The following is an 18,160-nucleotide window of genomic DNA, read 5'->3' as shown; positions in this document are numbered from 1 at the left end:
TGAGTTGATTCTATGTGCCAAGGATGGTTTCTTTAATCTTAGTATTCATAGTGCATATATTCAAAAGCATACCAAGTACACATTATCATATTTATGATCAATAAACAATAATGCCATGGATAAAAACTCTCAATCAAGCATATAGAGAATTCATAGAATTAATCTTAATAATGATTAATCATTTAGCAACTTTATCCAATGGTGAGTAAAGTATCCTATAAAATGAAGTGATTTGATTATATTTCCAAAAGTATTTTCTATATCACAAAATTGATCAACACATGCAATTCATACTTTAATCAAATACTAAAACAAAAATAATGATGAGATGCAAGGATTACTGATTTCATTATTATTATTATTTAAAATTACTTTTCATAAGTATATTTTAAGTTTCAATGTGTCTAGAACACCCATTTGTATGAATCTATTTGTTTCATGGGTATCTTGGCACATCTATGTCTACATCCTCATATTTTCATTTTGGGTACCCAAGCTTGCTTGGGTCCTTGAGAGTTAGGACATATGGTTCCTTTTGGAATCCAAATCTGTTTGATAGTAATAACTTTACCATTTGATTTAATTGTGTTAGAACGATAGGTAAAGTTGTTATGCCCATTCTTTTCATTTTTGAAATAGGTTATCTTATTTAATGGTTTGCTTGGTGAATTGATAACCTTTTTTCCTAGAGATTTATAACTAAGTGAAGGAGTCAAGCTAAATTTTGATTTATCAAAATCAGCATGTTGGCTTTTAAACATCATTTTTAATCTTTCTGAACTTACAGTGAATTTGTTAATAAAAGATCTTAATTGATTGATTTCTTTACTTAAGTTTTGATTTTCTTTAATTAAATTCTGATTTTTCTGAATCAATTGTTCTGAATTTGACCTTAAGATTTTATTTTCAGAATTTAGTTTATCTTGTATTTCATCATTAGAATTTCTTTCTTTTGAAATTTTCAAATTTAGTTTCTTAAGATTTTTATTCTTCACAGCTAATTTTCTACATTCACCATACAAATCATGAAAAGCATTTAATAATTCATCATTAGAGAATTCTTCTTGAAAAATATTTGATGTAAGAGAAGATTCAGTTTTTACCTTGTCTTCTTGTGCCATAAAGCACAAGTTAGTTACTTCTTGTAGTTCCTTGGAGCTAATATCATTATTGTTGCTCCTAGCTTTTATTTCCTTGCTTGACTCTTCCTTGGTCAAGACTTTCTTCCTTTTTATCTCTTTCTTTCTTTCTTGCTTCCTCTTCTTCTTTGTCTTTAGGAAGCTGATTTGCCTCGGAGTCGACTCGGTCCTTATTGGAGTCGACTCGGTTAACTTGAGGGTCGACTCTGGAATACTTGGAGTCGACTCGACTGAGGTGGGAGATTCAACACCTTTTTCTGCAATCTCATTGTTAGTAGGCAATTGAAGCACATGTGAGCTAATCTGAGATTTATCATAAATATTTTCTAAAGTATCCCAGATCTCCTTAGCAGATAAGCATGCAGAAATTTCATTAAACTTCGTTTCTTGAATAGCACAATATAATATGTTCATAGCATTAGCATTCAATTGTGCTAAGTCCTTTTCATTAATAGTTTGAGAGAGTGTGTGAAGGTCATTTATTATAATTTTCCATAAATAATAGTTTTGTGATTGAATAAAAATGCGCATGCGTATTTTCCAATGAGTATAGTTTATGCCATTAAATAGTGGAGGTGTATCAATTGATTGTCCTTCTCCTAGAAAACTATCTATTTGAGTTGTCATGATCTTTGGCTCTTGATCGTGAGATCAATAATTAAACTTAGAGCACCTGCTCTGATACCACTTGTTGCCCAGTAGATACAACCCAAGAGGGGGGGGGTGAATTGGGTCTTTTAAAACTTTTAACCTACTTCTGAAAGTTTTTGATTAATTATGCTAAGTTGTATGGATGCACAGTGAAAGTCAAACTTAGCAACAGTTTGATGTATAGAATGTGACTTGATTGAATATGCTTGCAACTAAAGGATGCGCGGATAACAGTTAAGCAAGCAATCTATCTAAGTAAGTAAGTGTGTTAGTTAGACAATGACAAGAGGCATTACAAACACAACAAACATATAGTGGTTCGGTGCACCCCAGCACCTACATCCACTCCCCAAGACCTCTTGGAAATTTCACTATAATCCTACAGATTACAGCCGGTTGTTTTACAAGCTCACAACCCAACTTGTTGTTTTACGAGTGCACAACGAACTCGGTCGGTTTTCCCAGGCTCACCGACTAGAACCACTCCGATTGTTTTCCCGGGATCACAATCGAACCCTTACACGTTGGTTTTACCCTCGGCTCACCAACAAACCTAACACCGTTGGTTTTCCCTTTGGCTTACCAACAAACCTTAACCCCTTGATTCAATCCCTTGATTGAATCAAGTTACAGGATATTAAAACAAAGTGTAAAACAAATCAAAGCTTCTTAAATAAGCAGATATAACAATATAACAAAGAGAGTAAAGAGAAGCCCTCAAACGAGTTTTGAAGATGAAGGAGCTCGGCTTCTTCTTTACTTGACCCTCTTCTGATTTGGCACGAAGTAGAGGATTTCCGAGGCAGCACACGGATGAAGAGGAAGCTTTGGGATTCACCTGGATGCTCTTCTTCTCTCTATTTCACTTTGAATGGCCCTTTTTGTGCTTATGGGAGATTTTCCTTGTAATCTCTTTCCTAAATGTTTTCTCCCACTTCCATCTATTCTCCCCTAGCTCTCTTCTTGTTTTTATAGCTTTAGATGGCGTGGAAACAAGAATATAGCCGTTAGAGACAAAAATAGAGCCATTGGACACAGTCTGCACTTCCTGACAATATTACCGTTGGGATCGGAGTCGACTCGCGCGATCAGGAGTCGACTCGCCTGTTGCAGGAGTCGACTCGTGTTTTACTGGAGACGACTCGGCCACTGTTCCAAATTTGAATTAATGTGCTTGCTTTGTCCTAGAGTCGACTCGGACCAAACTGGAGTCGACTCGCCAATAGCTGGAGACGACTCGGGCACTTAGGGGTCGGCTCATCCCATGAATTCAGAGGATATTCTTTCTGATTTTCTTCCTCAAGTCGACTCGGATTCTCTTGGAGTCGACTCGGCTCTCAGAGCCCGAAAACTGATCCTCTGTATTTTTGGCTTGTCTGGTCTTGGAGTCGACTCAAATTGTTCCGGAGTCGACTCGGCTCTCAGTTTTCGAAACACAGCCTTCTGCCATCTTGGTGTAGCGCTGCCTTGGAGTCGACTCGAGATGTCTGGGAGTCGACTCGAATCTCAGAGTCCGAAAACTGCCCTCTGACTTTTTCTTTGTGTTCCACTGAGAGTCGACTCTCGCTTTTTTGGAGTCGACCTGCCAACCATTGGAGTCGACTCGCGTTCCACAGGAGTCGACTCGAATCTTAGGGTCGAAAATCGCTCTCTGACTTTTGCCTTGTTTTCCTTAGGAGTTGACTTGCCAGCTATTGGAGTCGACTCGAGTTCTTTAGGAGTCGACTCGCCTCTCAGGGTCCAAAATATCTTTTCTGTCTTTCTGTCTGTTACTCCCTGGAGTCGACTCGTTCTACTCTGGAGTGGACTCGACAAGCATCGGAGTCGACTCGAATTCCTCAGGAGTCGACTCGAAGACTATTCTTTTGAATTTTCCTTTGAATTTGCTCCTCCAATTTGAATCCTTTGAACTTGAGACTTGGACCAATAAATTGTAGCTATCTTCCAACTTTTCTTGAGAGCTTTGGAGGCCTTCTTGTGTTTTTCCAACTTGCTATGTTCCTTGCAAAATAAATATCTTTCTCCTTGCAACACAAACATTAGTATTTATACTTCAAGGTTTTGTGATCATCAAAATCAATCTTTAAATCAATCTTTGGGTCATCAGAAGCCCCCCAGGGTCTCCGATGTTTGAGAACATAATTGATACTCCTTCTCATGTTAATCTACTTACGGCTCTTCTTTAATTGCTCAATACTTCTCCTAATGTTAATCTACTTGTGAACTTCAGGATGCCCCGACTGAGCCCGGATGCCCGGCCAAGTTCGGATGCCCGACCAAGCTCGGATGCTCTAACTAAGCTCAGGATGCTCCAATGCAACAATTCCAAGTTCGGTCTCCATATCTGACAAGACCTCGACCAAGCTCGGGATGCCCTGCTGAGTCGACCGCGGGCCCAAGCTCCCTCGACCTCGGAATGATCCCCCAACTAAGGTCGGGATGCCCCGCTGCGTCGACCGCGAGCCAAGTCTCCCTCGACCTTGGAAAGCATCACAGAGTCGACCGCGAGCCCAGGCTCCCTCGACCTCGCGCATGATCCCCCGACTAAGGTCGGGATGCCCCGCTGTGTCGACCGCGAACCAAGTCTCCCTCGACCTCGGGAAGCAAGGCAGAGTCGACCGCGAGCCCAAGCTCCCTCGACCTCGCGCATGATCCCCCGACTAAGGTCGGGATGCCCCGCTGCGTCGACCGCGAGCCAAGTCTCCCTCGACCTCGGGAAACATCGCAGAATCGACCGCGAGCCCAGGCTTCCTCGACCTCGCGTATGATCCTCTGACTAAGGTCAGGATGCCTCGCTGTGTCGACTGCGAACCAAGTCTCCCTCGACCTTAGGAAGCATCGCAGAGTCAACCGCGAGCCCAAGCTCCCTCGACCTCGCGCATGATCCCTCGACTAAGGTCGAGATGCCCCGCTGCGTCGACCGCGAGCCAAGTTTCCCTCGACCTCGGAAAACATCGCAGAGTCGACCGCGAGCCCAGGCTCCCTTGACCTCGCGCATGATCCCCCGACTAAGGTCGGGATGCCCTGCTGTGTCGACCGCGAACCAAGTCTCTCTCGACCTCGGAAAGCATTGCAGAGTCGACCGTGAGCCCAAGCTCCCTCGACCTCGCGCATGACCCCCCCGACTAAGGTCGGGATGCCCCGCTGCGTCGACCGCGAGCCAAGTCTCCCTCGACCTCGAGAAACATCGCAGAATCGACCGCGAGCCCAGGCTTCCTCGACCTCGCGCATGATCCTCTGACTAAGGTCAGGATGCCCCGCTGAGTCGACCGCGAGCCAAGCCTCCCTCGACCTCGGGAAGCACTGCTGAGCCCCGCTGAGTCGACCGCGAGCCAAGCCTCCCTCGACCTCGGGAAGCATTGCTGAGCACCGCTGAGTTGACCGCGAGCCAAGTCTCCCTCGATTTTCTGACGACATCTCCACGACTTTTCGACGACATTCAACGTCTTTCGACGTCTCCTATGGCAACACGCCCCGATCTGAGTGAAGGCACCCTGTTGAGCTGACCACAGGCCACTAAAGTCGACCTCGGAGCAGAGTCGCTTAGCTCGGCTTTGACAGCTCGACCTGAGACACTTAGCTCCAACAGCATGGGAGGTATACCCTACTCGGCATATACATCTCTATATTTACCTAGTTATATTGCAGGACAATCTACGGGCGAGGCCCGCCTCCTATATGTATCCCCGATAAAGCCTCGACCAGGCTCGGGATCCCCCGACCAAGGTCGGGATGCCCTACCGGATTGATCGCGAGCTGAGTCTCCTTTGACCTCGTGCATGATCCTCCGACCAAGTTCGAGATGCCCCGACCAAGCTCGAAACGCTCCGCGGTGCCAACCTCCAGCTCGATCTCCATCAACCTCAAATCTCTCCAAATAAAGACCCGGCCAAGCTCGAACGCCTCAACCTAGTTCGAGATGGCTAGCCACAGCGACCTCAAGCCCTCACGGAGGTCATCCTGACTAAGCTTAGGGACACCCAGTCGCATCGGCCGCGAACTCAACCTTGGGTTCCGCCTGGCAGCACCCCGACCAAGCTCGAGGTTAAGAGGCATGCAAGCTCCGATGGCAGCTCAGCCTCGATCTGCACTGACATCAAGCCCGAGCTCAAAGACTTGGCGAATCCCTTTAAAGTCTAAGCCTAAGGTCTTAGCATAATTTTTTCGGAAGCTGAGCCTGAAAGCTTAGCGAGTTCTACCGAAACCTGGGTCTAAAGACTTAGCCGAGCCTGAAGACTTGGTAAAATCCGCCAAACAAGGGTTCAACTCAAGCAGTCAAGATAACAATTTATTGATTGCACAGATGAAAGCAAATACAAGTACACAACAGAAGTTGAGAATGAGGATTTTCGATTGATTAAAAGCCCGAAGGCTAAGTACAAAGTTTGAATTTGAGGCCAACCCAACTGGCCATACAGTGACTAAAGACTCTTTGTTGGGCATCGGGCCGTGCCGGGCCGGCCCGGCCCAGGCCCACCGGGCCCAAGGTCTAAACGGGCCGTGCCGGCACGGCCCCGTCTCGGGCGCAAAAGGAAGCCCGGCCCGGCCCTAGGCCCGTCTATTGGCGGGCCGGGCCGGGCACGGCACGGCCCGTAACGGGCGCAAACGGGCCGTGCCTGGTACGGCCCGTCTGGAGAGAGGGGAGGAAAATAGCCGTTTCCAACGGCTATTTTGGAAAAATGACATTTTTACCCCTCCCAACAGTCCAATAACGGCTGAATTGAGGGGTATTTTGGGAAAAAAAAATTTTTGGGCTTCTATAAATAGCCCTTTCCTCCCTCATTCTCACCACACCAAACCAACTATTCTCTCCTTCTCTACTACTATTATTTCTTTCTTCTAAAGTGCTCTTCTAGCAATTTAATTTTTAGTTTGCATTTAGCAAGTGTTCAAGTGCTACACAAGAGGAGGTTCCTGTTGAGAAGAGAAGGTCACTCCTGTTGAGAGCACAAGAGGAAGCTCAGAATCTCGGCTCTGCGGCTCTGCCTCTACCCTCCGACCTTCTACTCAATTCCTCCAATCCTCCTTGTGGTTAGTTTTTATTTTTTGAATTCATCAATTTAGATATGTCATCTTTTGAGGAAAGTCAGTTTGGCATTCCTCCTATTTCTGAGGGAGAAGAAACTAATCCCCAACCCCATGTTCCTAGTTCCTCTAGAACTAGTGAACCGAGTGAAGATCAAACCTCTTCTCGTAAGAGGACTAGTGCTGTATAGAATGAATTTGATAGAGTTATGGTTGATGGAGTCTGGAAAGCTACATGTAAAAAATGTGCCAAACTTTATAGTTGTAGTAGTAGTGGGGGAACAGGGCATTTAAAAAGACATCAAGAGAGTCATAGGATGCATGATTCTCATGCTCAAACTCAAAGTACCCTTAATATACAAGGAGGATTACTTGTAGGTAATTTTGCATATAATCATGAAAATCAAAGAAAATCACTTGTAAAATGGATAGTTAAGGATGAATTACCTTTTAGTTTATGTGAATCTTTTAATTTTGAAGAATATGTTCAATTAAACCTACAACCTGCTTACAAAAGAACTAGTAGGCGTACATTTAGAAGAGTAGCTATGACTAACTTTTTAGCAATGAAACAAAGTTTAATTGAAACACTTTCTACTTTAAATGTAAAAATTTCATTAACTTCTGATAGTTGGTCAGCATCTGTAGGTAGTAATTGTTTTATTGCCATTCCTGCTCATTATATTGATAATGATTGGCAATTAAATAAACGTATTCTTGCTTTTCGTGCTTTTGATTTTCCACATTCTGGGCAACAAATTTCAAATATCATTTATCAAACTGCATGTTCATATAATATTAATGATAAAATTATGTCTATTACTTTTGATAATGCATCTAATAATAATTCTGCTGTTGCATTATTAAAAGACTCATTGCATCCCATGTTAGATGGAAATTTATTGCATATTAGATGTGCATGTCATATCTTAAATCTTTCTGTTCAAGCTGGCATGGGCATGATTCAAGATGTGATTTCAAAAATTAGAAATGCAGTTTCTTTTATTCATGCTTCAAAATCAAGACTTCAAGAATTTAAGGAACTATGTATAAATCATGGTAAACGTTTTAAAAATTTAAACTTGATGTAATTACTCGTTGGAACTCAACATATAGCATGATACATGATGCATACCCATATAAAAACTTATTAAGTGCATATATTAATGATCGTGGATGAGGCTTTACATTGACTGAAACTGATTGAAATAAAGGAAAAATTTTGGAAGATTCTTTGCTTAGTTTTTATAATGCTACCAATGTTCTTTCTGGTATTTATTATCCAACTTCATGTTCATTTTTACAACAAGCATATATAATTAGTCAAAAATTTTCAGAACATAGATATGATGATGTTTTAATGCCTATTATTGACCTAATGGAATCTAAATGGAATGAGTATTGGGACAAGATATGTCCTATGCATAACTTAGCTGCTGTATTTGATCCTAGAGTTAAATTAAATGGCGTGCTAATTTTACTTGATGCATACTGTGAAAATATGATTAAAGATCCTGAACCTGCTAAAAATGAGGTAAAACAACTTCTTTATGATATTTATGCTATATATGATGAAAAAATTCGTGGATCTAGAACACAAATACAAACCTCTATTTCTTCTTCTAGTAGTTCTCGTTCGTCATCTATTTTTTCATTCATTGCACAGCGAAGACACACACATGCTTCAAGTTCCTCTTCATCTTCTTCATCTTTAAGTAGTGAACTAGAATTTTATTTACGAAATGATCTTCAGTCTGCATATGATGAAAATCAAATAGAGAATCTAGATGTATTATCTTGGTGGAAGAGTGTTAGAAATCAATATCCTGTTATGTCTGCAATTGCACGCGATATTTTAGCTGTGCCGATATCCACGGTAGCATCGGAATCCGCTTTTAGTGCCAATATCCTGTTATGTCCGCGATACAACATCCTCTGATGATGATGATACAAACACTACTGAAGACTGAAGAGTGAATACTGATTCACTGAATCACTGATGATTAGTAAGATTTCTTAATTTTTTATAATTGTACATTTTTATTGTATTCTGGAGGTCAGACCAAGGTCCAAACCTCGGCCCTTTCTTATTGTATTCTGGAGGTCAGACCAAGGTCCAAACCTCCCTTCATGTACCATTTTGATTGAAATTAATAAACTGGTAGGGGTCTATGCCAAACCCCCCACCATTCTGGTGGCTTTATATTCATAAATCCTTAGTTTTCAATATTTATTAATTTATTAAAAAAATTTATGAAGCATTAATTTTTATCGGGCCGGGCCGGGCCCAGGCCCGAACCGTGCCAGGCCCGCGGGCCAGCCCGGCCCAGGCCCTTATGGGCCGTGCCGGGCTGGCCGTGCCGTGCTTGGCCCGCGGGCCTATAGCGGGCCGTGCCGTGCTTGGCCCGCGGGCCTATAGCGGGCCGTGCCGCCCCAGGCCCGAAGCGGGCCGTGCCGGGCTCGGCCCGCGGGCCAGTAACCTGTGACCCAGCACGGCCCCCTTAAATGGGCCGTGCCAGGCACGGCCCGGCACTGTAGCTATCGGGCCGTGCCAGGCACGGCCCGGCCCAGTGCCCAACTTTAGTAAAGAGGCCGACCTCATTCACAAAAAAAAGGAGAGGAAAAAAAAAGGCTAAGTCCTAAGGTATCTCTGGAGCGGCGGTGGCCTCGGAATCGGCCTCAGGGTCGTCCACGACGATCACACCAGGATTTTCAGTGGGAGTTGCCCCATGGTCTTCCGCTGGTCCATCCCCACGAGCATCCGCAGTTACCTCGGACGGAGCTTTGCTAGTGGCCTCGGAAGCAGCCTCGGACACTCCCTCAGGGGCGCTTTCGGCAACTTCTCCAAGGAAAGCCTCCTGGGCCGCCTGCTCGGCCGCCTCGGTCTCCCGCTCGGCCTCAGGGTTTGCGGGCGCGCTGCCGACCCCACCATCGGAACTCCCAGGCTTGCTCTCATTCTCGGCGAACCCCATGTTGGGCCGAAAGTCCTCAAAGCCGCGGATGAACCCGTCCACGGCCTCCTCCTCCATCGCGTCGCGGAACTCCTTCGACTCCCGAAATATTGACACCGCGTTCCGGGTTTGCTCCAAAGCCCTCTTTTCTCGAGCCTCAAGCCGCTCTATTTTCAGCCGGGCGACCCCTGCCTTGTGCTGATGGCCGGCGATCATGGAGCGGGCTTCGGCCAGGCACGCCTCAGAGGCGCGGAGCTCCGACCTGGCCAGAGCATGCGAGGCCTTCTCCTCCTCGAGCTGCTCGACCGGGATCGCTGCTCGGCCTCGGCGGCCTCCATCCTCGCGATGACCTCCCCCCGCGAGGCCTTATCCTGATAGTCGGCTGCCACGGATACCAACAAGTCGACCTCGTGAAGATGCTGCAAAGAGGGAGAAAAGGAGTAAGCAGAGGTCAAGAGTGCAAAAGAATATGAAACTTAAGGCAAGAAGCTAACTTACCCGAATGGCGGAGCAGTAGGTCTGATCGACAAGGCCGCCAAGGTCGGTAGCCCCGAACTCGGCCGGGTCAACCGGAAGCAGCGCGCAACGAAACACCTGGCGTGCAATTTGGGCGTCATGGAGGGCCGAGTCATCCTCGTAGACTACCCACTCTAGGCAGAAAGGCCTCCTCTCCGGATGGGCCTCGACCCTCGAAGAGCTCGGGAGGTTGGGTCTCGCCGAGCTCGGCAAAGATGAGCTCGAGACCCCGAGACCGCTGCCTGGCGACTTGACCGCTGAGGTCCTGGGGCCGGGCAAGATGGGGTCGCAGAGGGATGGGGGCCGGGCAAGCGGATGACCTGGCGACTTGACCGCTGAGGGACGGGGACCGGGCAAGCTGGGGCCGCAGAATCTCTCGCCCCCCTGGAAGAACCCGAGCTCGTGCGCTCGGCAGATGGAACTTCCTTCCAGATGAACCCGGAAGTCCCGGCCCCAGGACCCGCCACCTCGGCGGGAGCAGAAGTCGAGGCCGACCTGGCCTTCTTCTTGGGAGCGAGCTGAACCCCGCCGGCCTCGGCTACCCTCTTCTTATACCTAGCAAAGAGGCTGCGTAGCTGGTCACTATTTGTGTAATATCTGAAAAGAAGAAAAACTTCAAGTGTCAGACCGGAACCAAAAAATGACGATGAAAAAGAAGGAATAAATAAGACAAGGATGACAAAACGGAGGAGCAGTGCAACCGCCCTTACCCTCGGGGCGCGCCGAGCTCAGGCCGACGTTCACCAGGGCCTCCTCGCTCAGGAGGTCGTTCAGAAGAATGTCTCCCTCGAGGCTATGGAGACAATCGAGAACCCTCTGCTCGTCCGCTGAAAGCTTGGGGAGCTTATTGATGGCCTTGAGCCGAGGGCTGCCCCCACCTCGGGTCAAATCCTCACGTGCGCTCGGAAGAAAGGAAGAAAATTTCTCCTTCCACCCACGAATGAAGGAAGGAGCGCCTCAAAAGAACGGCCTACCACCCCGAAAGGCAAGATAGAGCCATTCTCCAGGAGCTTGTTGACGAACTCGTGAAGGAAAAATCGCAGACCGGCCCAGAGTATCTCCATGTACACCCCGATCCGATCTGGAGGAGGTCTCGTCACCCGGTCTTCCGACCCCGCGGGCTCAAGATGAAATCCGCATTGAGGGAAGAACCGAGCGCGGATCAATTCCAACTCCTTCTCGGCTAAACTGGACCTGACTTCGTCCGGACCGTGACCCATCTCCAAGAGAAAGACAAAGAAGGGGAAAATAAAAAAGAAGTAGAAAAACAAAAACCCTCCGAGCAAACGTGGGTAGAAGACCTACTGCGGATTTCACTGCGGACGCCGACGGCCGAAAGCGAAGGATCAAGACGATCGCCGGAAATCGCCTTGGAGCACCGCCGGGAGAAGCTAATCGCCTTGGAGCGAAGGGTCAGAGGTTTATATAGACCCCCCGACGGTCCAATCGACAGAGCTAGATCCTGCCTTCCGCCTAAATCGCGCCACGTGTCGGCCCCGAAAATCGAAACGACATATCAACCTAAATCGACGCTTTAAAAGTGGAATCGAAGCGGCATCCCGTCGGATCCCGGAGCCTCATCATGAGCCCACGGCTCAAAACCGCCTCGAAAAGCAAAAGGGTGTCGCCTCGTGCCTCATTAAAGACGCCCTGAAGCGTACGGAACGGCGGAGCAATTTAAAGCTACCTGGTCCCACCAGCATAGTAAAGACAATTACTTCCTTCGCCCAAGTTCGCGAGCGGCTCGGATTCGAAAGTCGGGGTTAGTGTTGGAGGAAAAATGGATTGCCCCGAAGCACGTGGATGCATCGTCGGCACGTGATGACGGACGCCACGGCAGCAACCCTCAAGGCGCCCGACCTCCGAGGCGCCCGACTTCAAAGGCGCCCGACCCCAGCACGCCCGACCTCGGAGCTCACACCCATACGGCCTTGATCGACCTTAAGTCCGAAGAAGGTCCAGTCAAAGAATGAAGCAGATCTCTCCACTCCACCAGAAATCAAGCTCCTCTCCCATTCTCCCAAGACCTAACCCCACGATCTCCGTCTGAACGACTGTCAATAATTAAATGCGCACAATCTCCACGAATCTCAAGCTTGCTCAAAATCTCGGACCATCCATGGCAACTCGTTGACTCACTCGACGCCGTCCGCTTACCCATAGCAACTCATTAATTTACACGATCACACCCAATCATTACGGTAACTCATTATTTCGCCCAGTCAAATCACAGGTAACCCTGTATCCCTCCTAAAAAAGAGGAACTTCTTTTTCTTGAAGGTGATTCTGACTTTAGACTCCTGCATACCGACTCTCTCTCTCTCTCTTTCTATACAAAAGCCCCCCTCTAACTTAAGCATCGGAGGGCCGGCGCCGAAAACTCCAGCCACTCACCGGAGCTCCCCCTCCTCAGCTAGTGGTCACCCCCGGGTCCAATTTCCAGCAACATTTATCAATAAATATTTATTCAAAGAATGTGAGCTCAGAAATTATTTTGTAGCAACTCTAAAGTGTTATCTTCTCAGTTTCTATTCTATCAGTAAGTTAAAAAATCTCAAACAACAGAACCAATTAATACATTCAAAACAAAAGGATTGTGATAAGTAGCTTCTACGATGCTGGCGGCCGCAAACTGTTTTCTACTTTTTGGTATAGAAAGTGCCATATTTCAGTGTCAATTCTAGAGACAAGCACAAGAAAACAGCATCTGGTTATCAGTTTAACTGATTGTTCGTCATCCTCATAGCTCGGTTTTAACTGCCTTTGAAGAACTCGATTTTGTTTTCTTTCCCCCCCACCAATTCTTAAACTGTTTTGATACTTTGTTTACGTGTCTCTGTATTGCTGTTCCCGTCTCTGTAATACTTTGCAGTATCTTCTGCTTGAAATCTTTTCTCGGAGAATCTTTCTCGTTTAGAATTTTTCCCTGAAATCCCAAGGAAGAGAACCACTAAGACAGCAGAAAAAGAACAGAGCTCAGATAACTTCCAAGGAATGAAATTGATACCGTACCAAATTTCCAGGAAAGTTGCCTTCATCATCATCTTCGTCATCATCAGCTTCTTCGTTACCAAAATTCATGTTCATCAAATCTTCTCTTGAATACATTTTCATACTAGGTGCGCCTGGCATGCCCTGATATTATGACAATTTAAATCATCAAATCAAGTATAAATAACCAAGTCTACATGTTCAACCCTCCCAAAGAGAATTACCTCCATGGATCTCAAAATCTTTTCCATTTCAGCCTCCTTAGTGGACTTGGCAATAAAAGGTTCTCCAGGAATCCTACCCTGTAAACCATAAGAAGCCATGATTTCAGATATGAGACAACATATGCACAAAAGAGAGCAGGTAAAAAGAAGGAACAAACAAAATAAATTTCGATGTCAGCATCAAATCTTATTCTACAGCGAGCCTTTTTTTTTTATTGACTTGCCTAGATTTTAGTTTGGTTGTGAGATATACTTCATCAATTAAATTGTTTTCCAGGGTCTAATAATTAAGGGAAACGAATTGACCAAAGCAGCATGGAAGAGTTACTTCTCGTACCAAACTGGAGTAGTATCTGATGCAAGACAAGACGTTGTAACAGATTTATAAGAAGTTAGGCATAAGATACAAGCTTGACAGCTTGTACTTCATGACAAGGAAATTATTACAAATATGAAGAAGCCATGTGAAAGAAAAATCTAGGACAAGCATATAACTGCCATGTTTGGACTTGCTAATACCAAATTTTAGTTAACAAGAGTCAAGGATAAGAGAGTTGTGTTTGATATGAGCCCAGACACGGCATAGAGAAATAACTAAAGGACAGGTTCTTTCCTTTCTTTCATAGGGCAATCTTGAACTGATCTACACACCGTCCGTAAAAGGTACAATATAAAGGTGCACTTATGCACCTCACAGTAGCCTCTCTACATGGTGCGTGTCTCACTTTATATAGTTTGACTCATAAACCTTAAGGTGTTTCCCCTCAAAGGTGAAGCAGCAGACAAGGGGTATCCAATAAGCCTTTCATAGCCAATGGTTACGCTAGGGTTCTTGAATACAGCTCTACAATCTTCTAATATGTCGAAGGATGGATGGGAGGATTTTAACGCATACAGCAATAACATGATTGAAATAAATGTCAAGAACATATGATCCATTACAAAAATCAGTCTGCTAACGATATAATAAATAATTCACATATGTAACTATTGGCAACTAAGTTGCCACACCTACATGTCATTTATGAGTCCTTTTAGCTATTATCCCAAAAATTTCTGCATCTCTGTTAAAACATGAGTCTGCAGAAATCTGGCCTGTTCAATGGAAAAGTAAAAAAGAAAATAAAGGCATTATGATTTCTTAATGATGTGAGTGAGAGAGCTATTCCTTTAAAGTTATAGCAGCTATCCGTTTAAAGACAAAGCAGTATAAATATACAGTACTGTGATTACCTCGGGAATGGGTGGTGGCTTGACAGTGCATGCTTTAGAAAGGTCATTGCAAAGAAAATTCACCAACGAATCAATCGAAGGCTTTGTGCTATAAACAAATTCAGCAACATCGGTATCTGAGTAACCCATGACCTGCAATAAAAAAAAAAAAAAAGAAGAGGGGAAGGGTATGAGCATCAACGACCACAAATATTTTGTTATATTAAATATCAACATACAAAGGATGTCAAGTAATTTTTCTGATAACCAAGAAGGATAAAATAATTTTGTCCCGCATGCTCAACTGCACCAATTAGTAAACAAAAACGCGCAGTGGGTAACAAGCACTCCCCCAAGATGAATCTTTTTTCCAGTTAGATCGTGAGTTTCCATGTTGCCACAGCATCAAATTCGACAATTTCTACAGGTAAAAAGGATTTCAGTCAATTCATGCAAAAGCAAGTCTTAGACCCAACCATGAGGTATTGCTGTCATATGCAACATGGACACCTGAATTGGTCCTTGAACATTTTCATTCACTATAGCAGCCAAACTATTGTGCCAAACCATGAACTTCAATAGCTTCATCACTGGGTTTCAGCACTGAACTGCTTCCATGGTATTTAACCAACAAAGATAAAGATGTCAACGACCATAATTGGGTTCATTTTCTGAGCAGTGAAAAAACACAAAAAGAAAAACCATTTGTGTTAATTCTGATAGCCTAAGTTAAGGCACAATGATGTAATTTAATGGAAGATAGATTTGTTTTTTACCTTTAATAGGCAAAAGGCAATGGATTTAGCATGCAATCATGCAGCGATCACCAAGTTCCTAAATGGAAATTATATCCAAAATATATGACATTTCGAAGACCAGTAAGCTGTGCAAAAATACTATTTCCCCATCCATCTGATATGTCTTTCCTTTCCATAATATGGACGAATTTACATAAAAACTCGAACGTGAAGTTTACTTTATATGCAATTCCTACTTCAAAGTAACTCTGTAACTAGAGTATATGGGATAAAGATAAAAAAGGGTAAACATACATACTTTTTACCCTGAATTCTACAGAATAATAATTTCATCACTGGTCATAACAAACGCAAGTTTTTACCTCTTGACAAGCACGCTCAATAGTCTTGCATTCTGAATTACATTGTCCTTCAATGCCTTGCTCAACAAGCTAGGGAGGAAAAAAGAATTTACTTAAGAAACCAGGCAATGGAATATCTTTAATAATAGTTGCCACACACACATGAAAAGAATACATGTGCCAAAAGGGTGTAAAGCATAACAGCATAGGAACAACATGGCACTATAAGGAAAAAAGAAAAAAGATCTACATATTCTTGAAATTGCACTTACATGTCATGTTTCTTACCAAAGAGAATATATCAATCAAAAAAAGACAGTGCAAGAAAGTCTATTATGACCAGCAAGTCCTATATGTCCCAGGCTTCATGGATGATTCAAGGTAGTGATTGTCATCAAGGGCTATAATTTCCTTATTTTTATAATATAGCGGTTTATATCTGGGGCGAAAGTTTAAAGAAGAGGTTAAAGTAGATCAACATGAAGACAAATAGTCATCATTAAAAAAAAAAAGAATATTGAGGAAACTTCAGGAAAAAGGTACACATGGAAGGGGAACGGACATATCTCCCAGGAATGGGTAGATAATGTCAGAGTAAGTAGAACTCATCCAAGTCTCAACTCACCAAAATCTGTGATCTAAAGCCATGAAACGATACATAAGGTAATAAAGCTCTAGATTATCAGGTTTTGGTTCCCTAACTTCCTAGATTTCTTCTCCTTCCAAATCTCCCATCAACATCCCCAAAATACGCTTCAGGATCTTTCAAGAAAAAACCAGATATGTTATTGAAATCAAAACGGGGTGCTGTTGCAAAATTTTAAACGTTCAAGAATCAAGTGCCATAAGTACTCTCAGAAAGGTTAGATTTTATATCCTTCCATGCATAACCACTTAGCATATCTTGTATGATATATGTGACAGAATATAACTGATATTACCAAAAGAAAAGAAAAAAAACATAAAGATACTTTTTTTATTAAAAAAACATTCCAGTATAACAGTAATGGCTCATCTTGTGCCTCCAGTGCATATTTCTAGATTCTGCACGATGGGTTCGAAGATGAGCCTAGAATCTGTAATAATAAGTAAAAGGTGCAATGAATCCAAGAAAACAGAAGATCTAGATAGCTTGTTCACTGCAGGAGGGAGAGAGGAAGTTTCCAGAACATCCGGTACAATTTCATGCTTTCTGGGTCCGCTAGAGCTCATTTTACAGCTCCTATGATGCAATTTAGTTTTTTTATCAATCAAAACCACAAATATTATACAAGAGACCTTGTTTTGATAACGGTGGGCACACAATTACTCATTACAAGGCATATACTGCCGAAATAGCATTTCTCTTTGTTGCAGAAAACATTCATATTATGGAACCTTTTTTTTATGTAAAATGGAAGGAAACCAACCAAATTATTAAGAGAAGAAAATTTACAACATATCACAAAGTGAGAGGGAAAATAAAAGAAAAATCTTCCTGAATTTCATCAAATATAAACAATCGTATGACTTCAAATGCAACAAACCACATCACCATTATAATTTAGTCAACGCAAAGCATCAAATCAAAGTGAAATCAAAATAAAAGAAACTCACAAATCAACTCAGAAAAAAATTCGTTCTTTACCTCCAATTTATCTCCGTTCTCAACAATATCAATCTGGAGAATCCAGTTCGCCTCTTCCTTCTTCAAATTACACACGTTCTCAGCTATCTCAATTATTTGGAACTCCGAAACCTATCTCGACCCCAAGCACACAAACCAAAAAGGAAAGAAAAAGAGAGATCAGACCAAAAGTTAGTCATGGGACCAAACGATCAAACACAACCACACTTCGAATCTGGCAAGACCAGAAGGAAGAAAGAAGGGACCTTTTTGGGGGAGATCTGGGCCTCCTTCTTCTTGACCTGCTGATAGATCTGGCCGGCGATCTTCTCGCAGACCTGGCACTTGATGAAAGGGATGTCTTCCTTCCTGGCAGGCGGCGATGGCTTCTTCGGGGCAGCGAGGGCGAGAGGAAGAAGGGCCGAGACGACGAGGAGAAGCAAGAAAGCGGGGAGCCCTCGGAGAATCCTCGCCATTGCTCGCCTCCTTCGATCTTCTTCGCTCCTCCTCCTCCTGAAGGGCCTCTCCAGTCGTCAAGGAGACGACATGACAGCGGCGTGAGATATCTAAAAACGGAGTCGGGGTCCGGCGTCTGGACGGAGATGAAAACGGGTCGAGTCGTGATCGATCCAACCCGTTGGCTGCTCTGAGGAGTAAAGCCCCAACCGGGTCGGATGTAGTTCAAGCAAATTCTCATTTGGATCCAATCCATTTACAAGAATAGTCCGTGTAGGACTGGATTCTGG

The 18,160-nt window shown here is 44.1% G+C and overlaps 1 protein-coding gene across 1 annotated transcript; it reads right to left on the bottom strand.

Annotated features, from left to right (window-relative positions):
- Positions 1–12,759: 12,759 nt before the first annotated feature.
- LOC103721822 lies at positions 12,760–18,020 on the bottom strand. The gene is made up of 7 exons (XM_008812173.3): positions 17,681–18,020; positions 17,436–17,546; positions 15,830–15,898; positions 14,731–14,862; positions 13,498–13,575; positions 13,295–13,417; positions 12,760–13,208 (listed from the first exon to the last, which is right to left on the bottom strand). Exons 1-7 carry the CDS (start codon positions 17,888–17,890, stop codon positions 13,023–13,025), a joined length of 909 nt encoding a protein of 302 aa, XP_008810395.2. The 5' UTR covers positions 17,891–18,020; the 3' UTR covers positions 12,760–13,022.
- Between the last annotated feature and the right edge of the window lie 140 nt (positions 18,021–18,160).

This window comes from Phoenix dactylifera, chromosome 4, assembly GCF_009389715.1.
Source record: "Phoenix dactylifera cultivar Barhee BC4 chromosome 4, palm_55x_up_171113_PBpolish2nd_filt_p, whole genome shotgun sequence".
Classification (NCBI taxonomy): Eukaryota; Viridiplantae; Streptophyta; class Magnoliopsida; order Arecales; family Arecaceae; genus Phoenix; species Phoenix dactylifera.
The sequence above is the reverse complement of the archived record's forward strand: the minus strand, read 5'-3'. Positions and strand labels throughout refer to the sequence as shown.

Excerpts from the sequence above, each read along its gene's own strand:
- LOC103721822 (XM_008812173.3), bottom strand. The coding sequence starts at position 17,890 with ATGGCGAGGATTCTCCGAGGGCTCCCCGCTTTCTTGCTTCTCCTCGTC. Across the intron at positions 17,547-17,680 it reads CCCAGATCTCCCCCAAAAAG|GTTTCGGAGTTCCAAATAAT; the intron begins GTCCCTTCTTTC and ends GGGTCGAGATAG. Across the intron at positions 13,418-13,497 it reads AGATTTTGAGATCCATGGAG|GGCATGCCAGGCGCACCTAG; the intron begins GTAATTCTCTTT and ends TCATAATATCAG.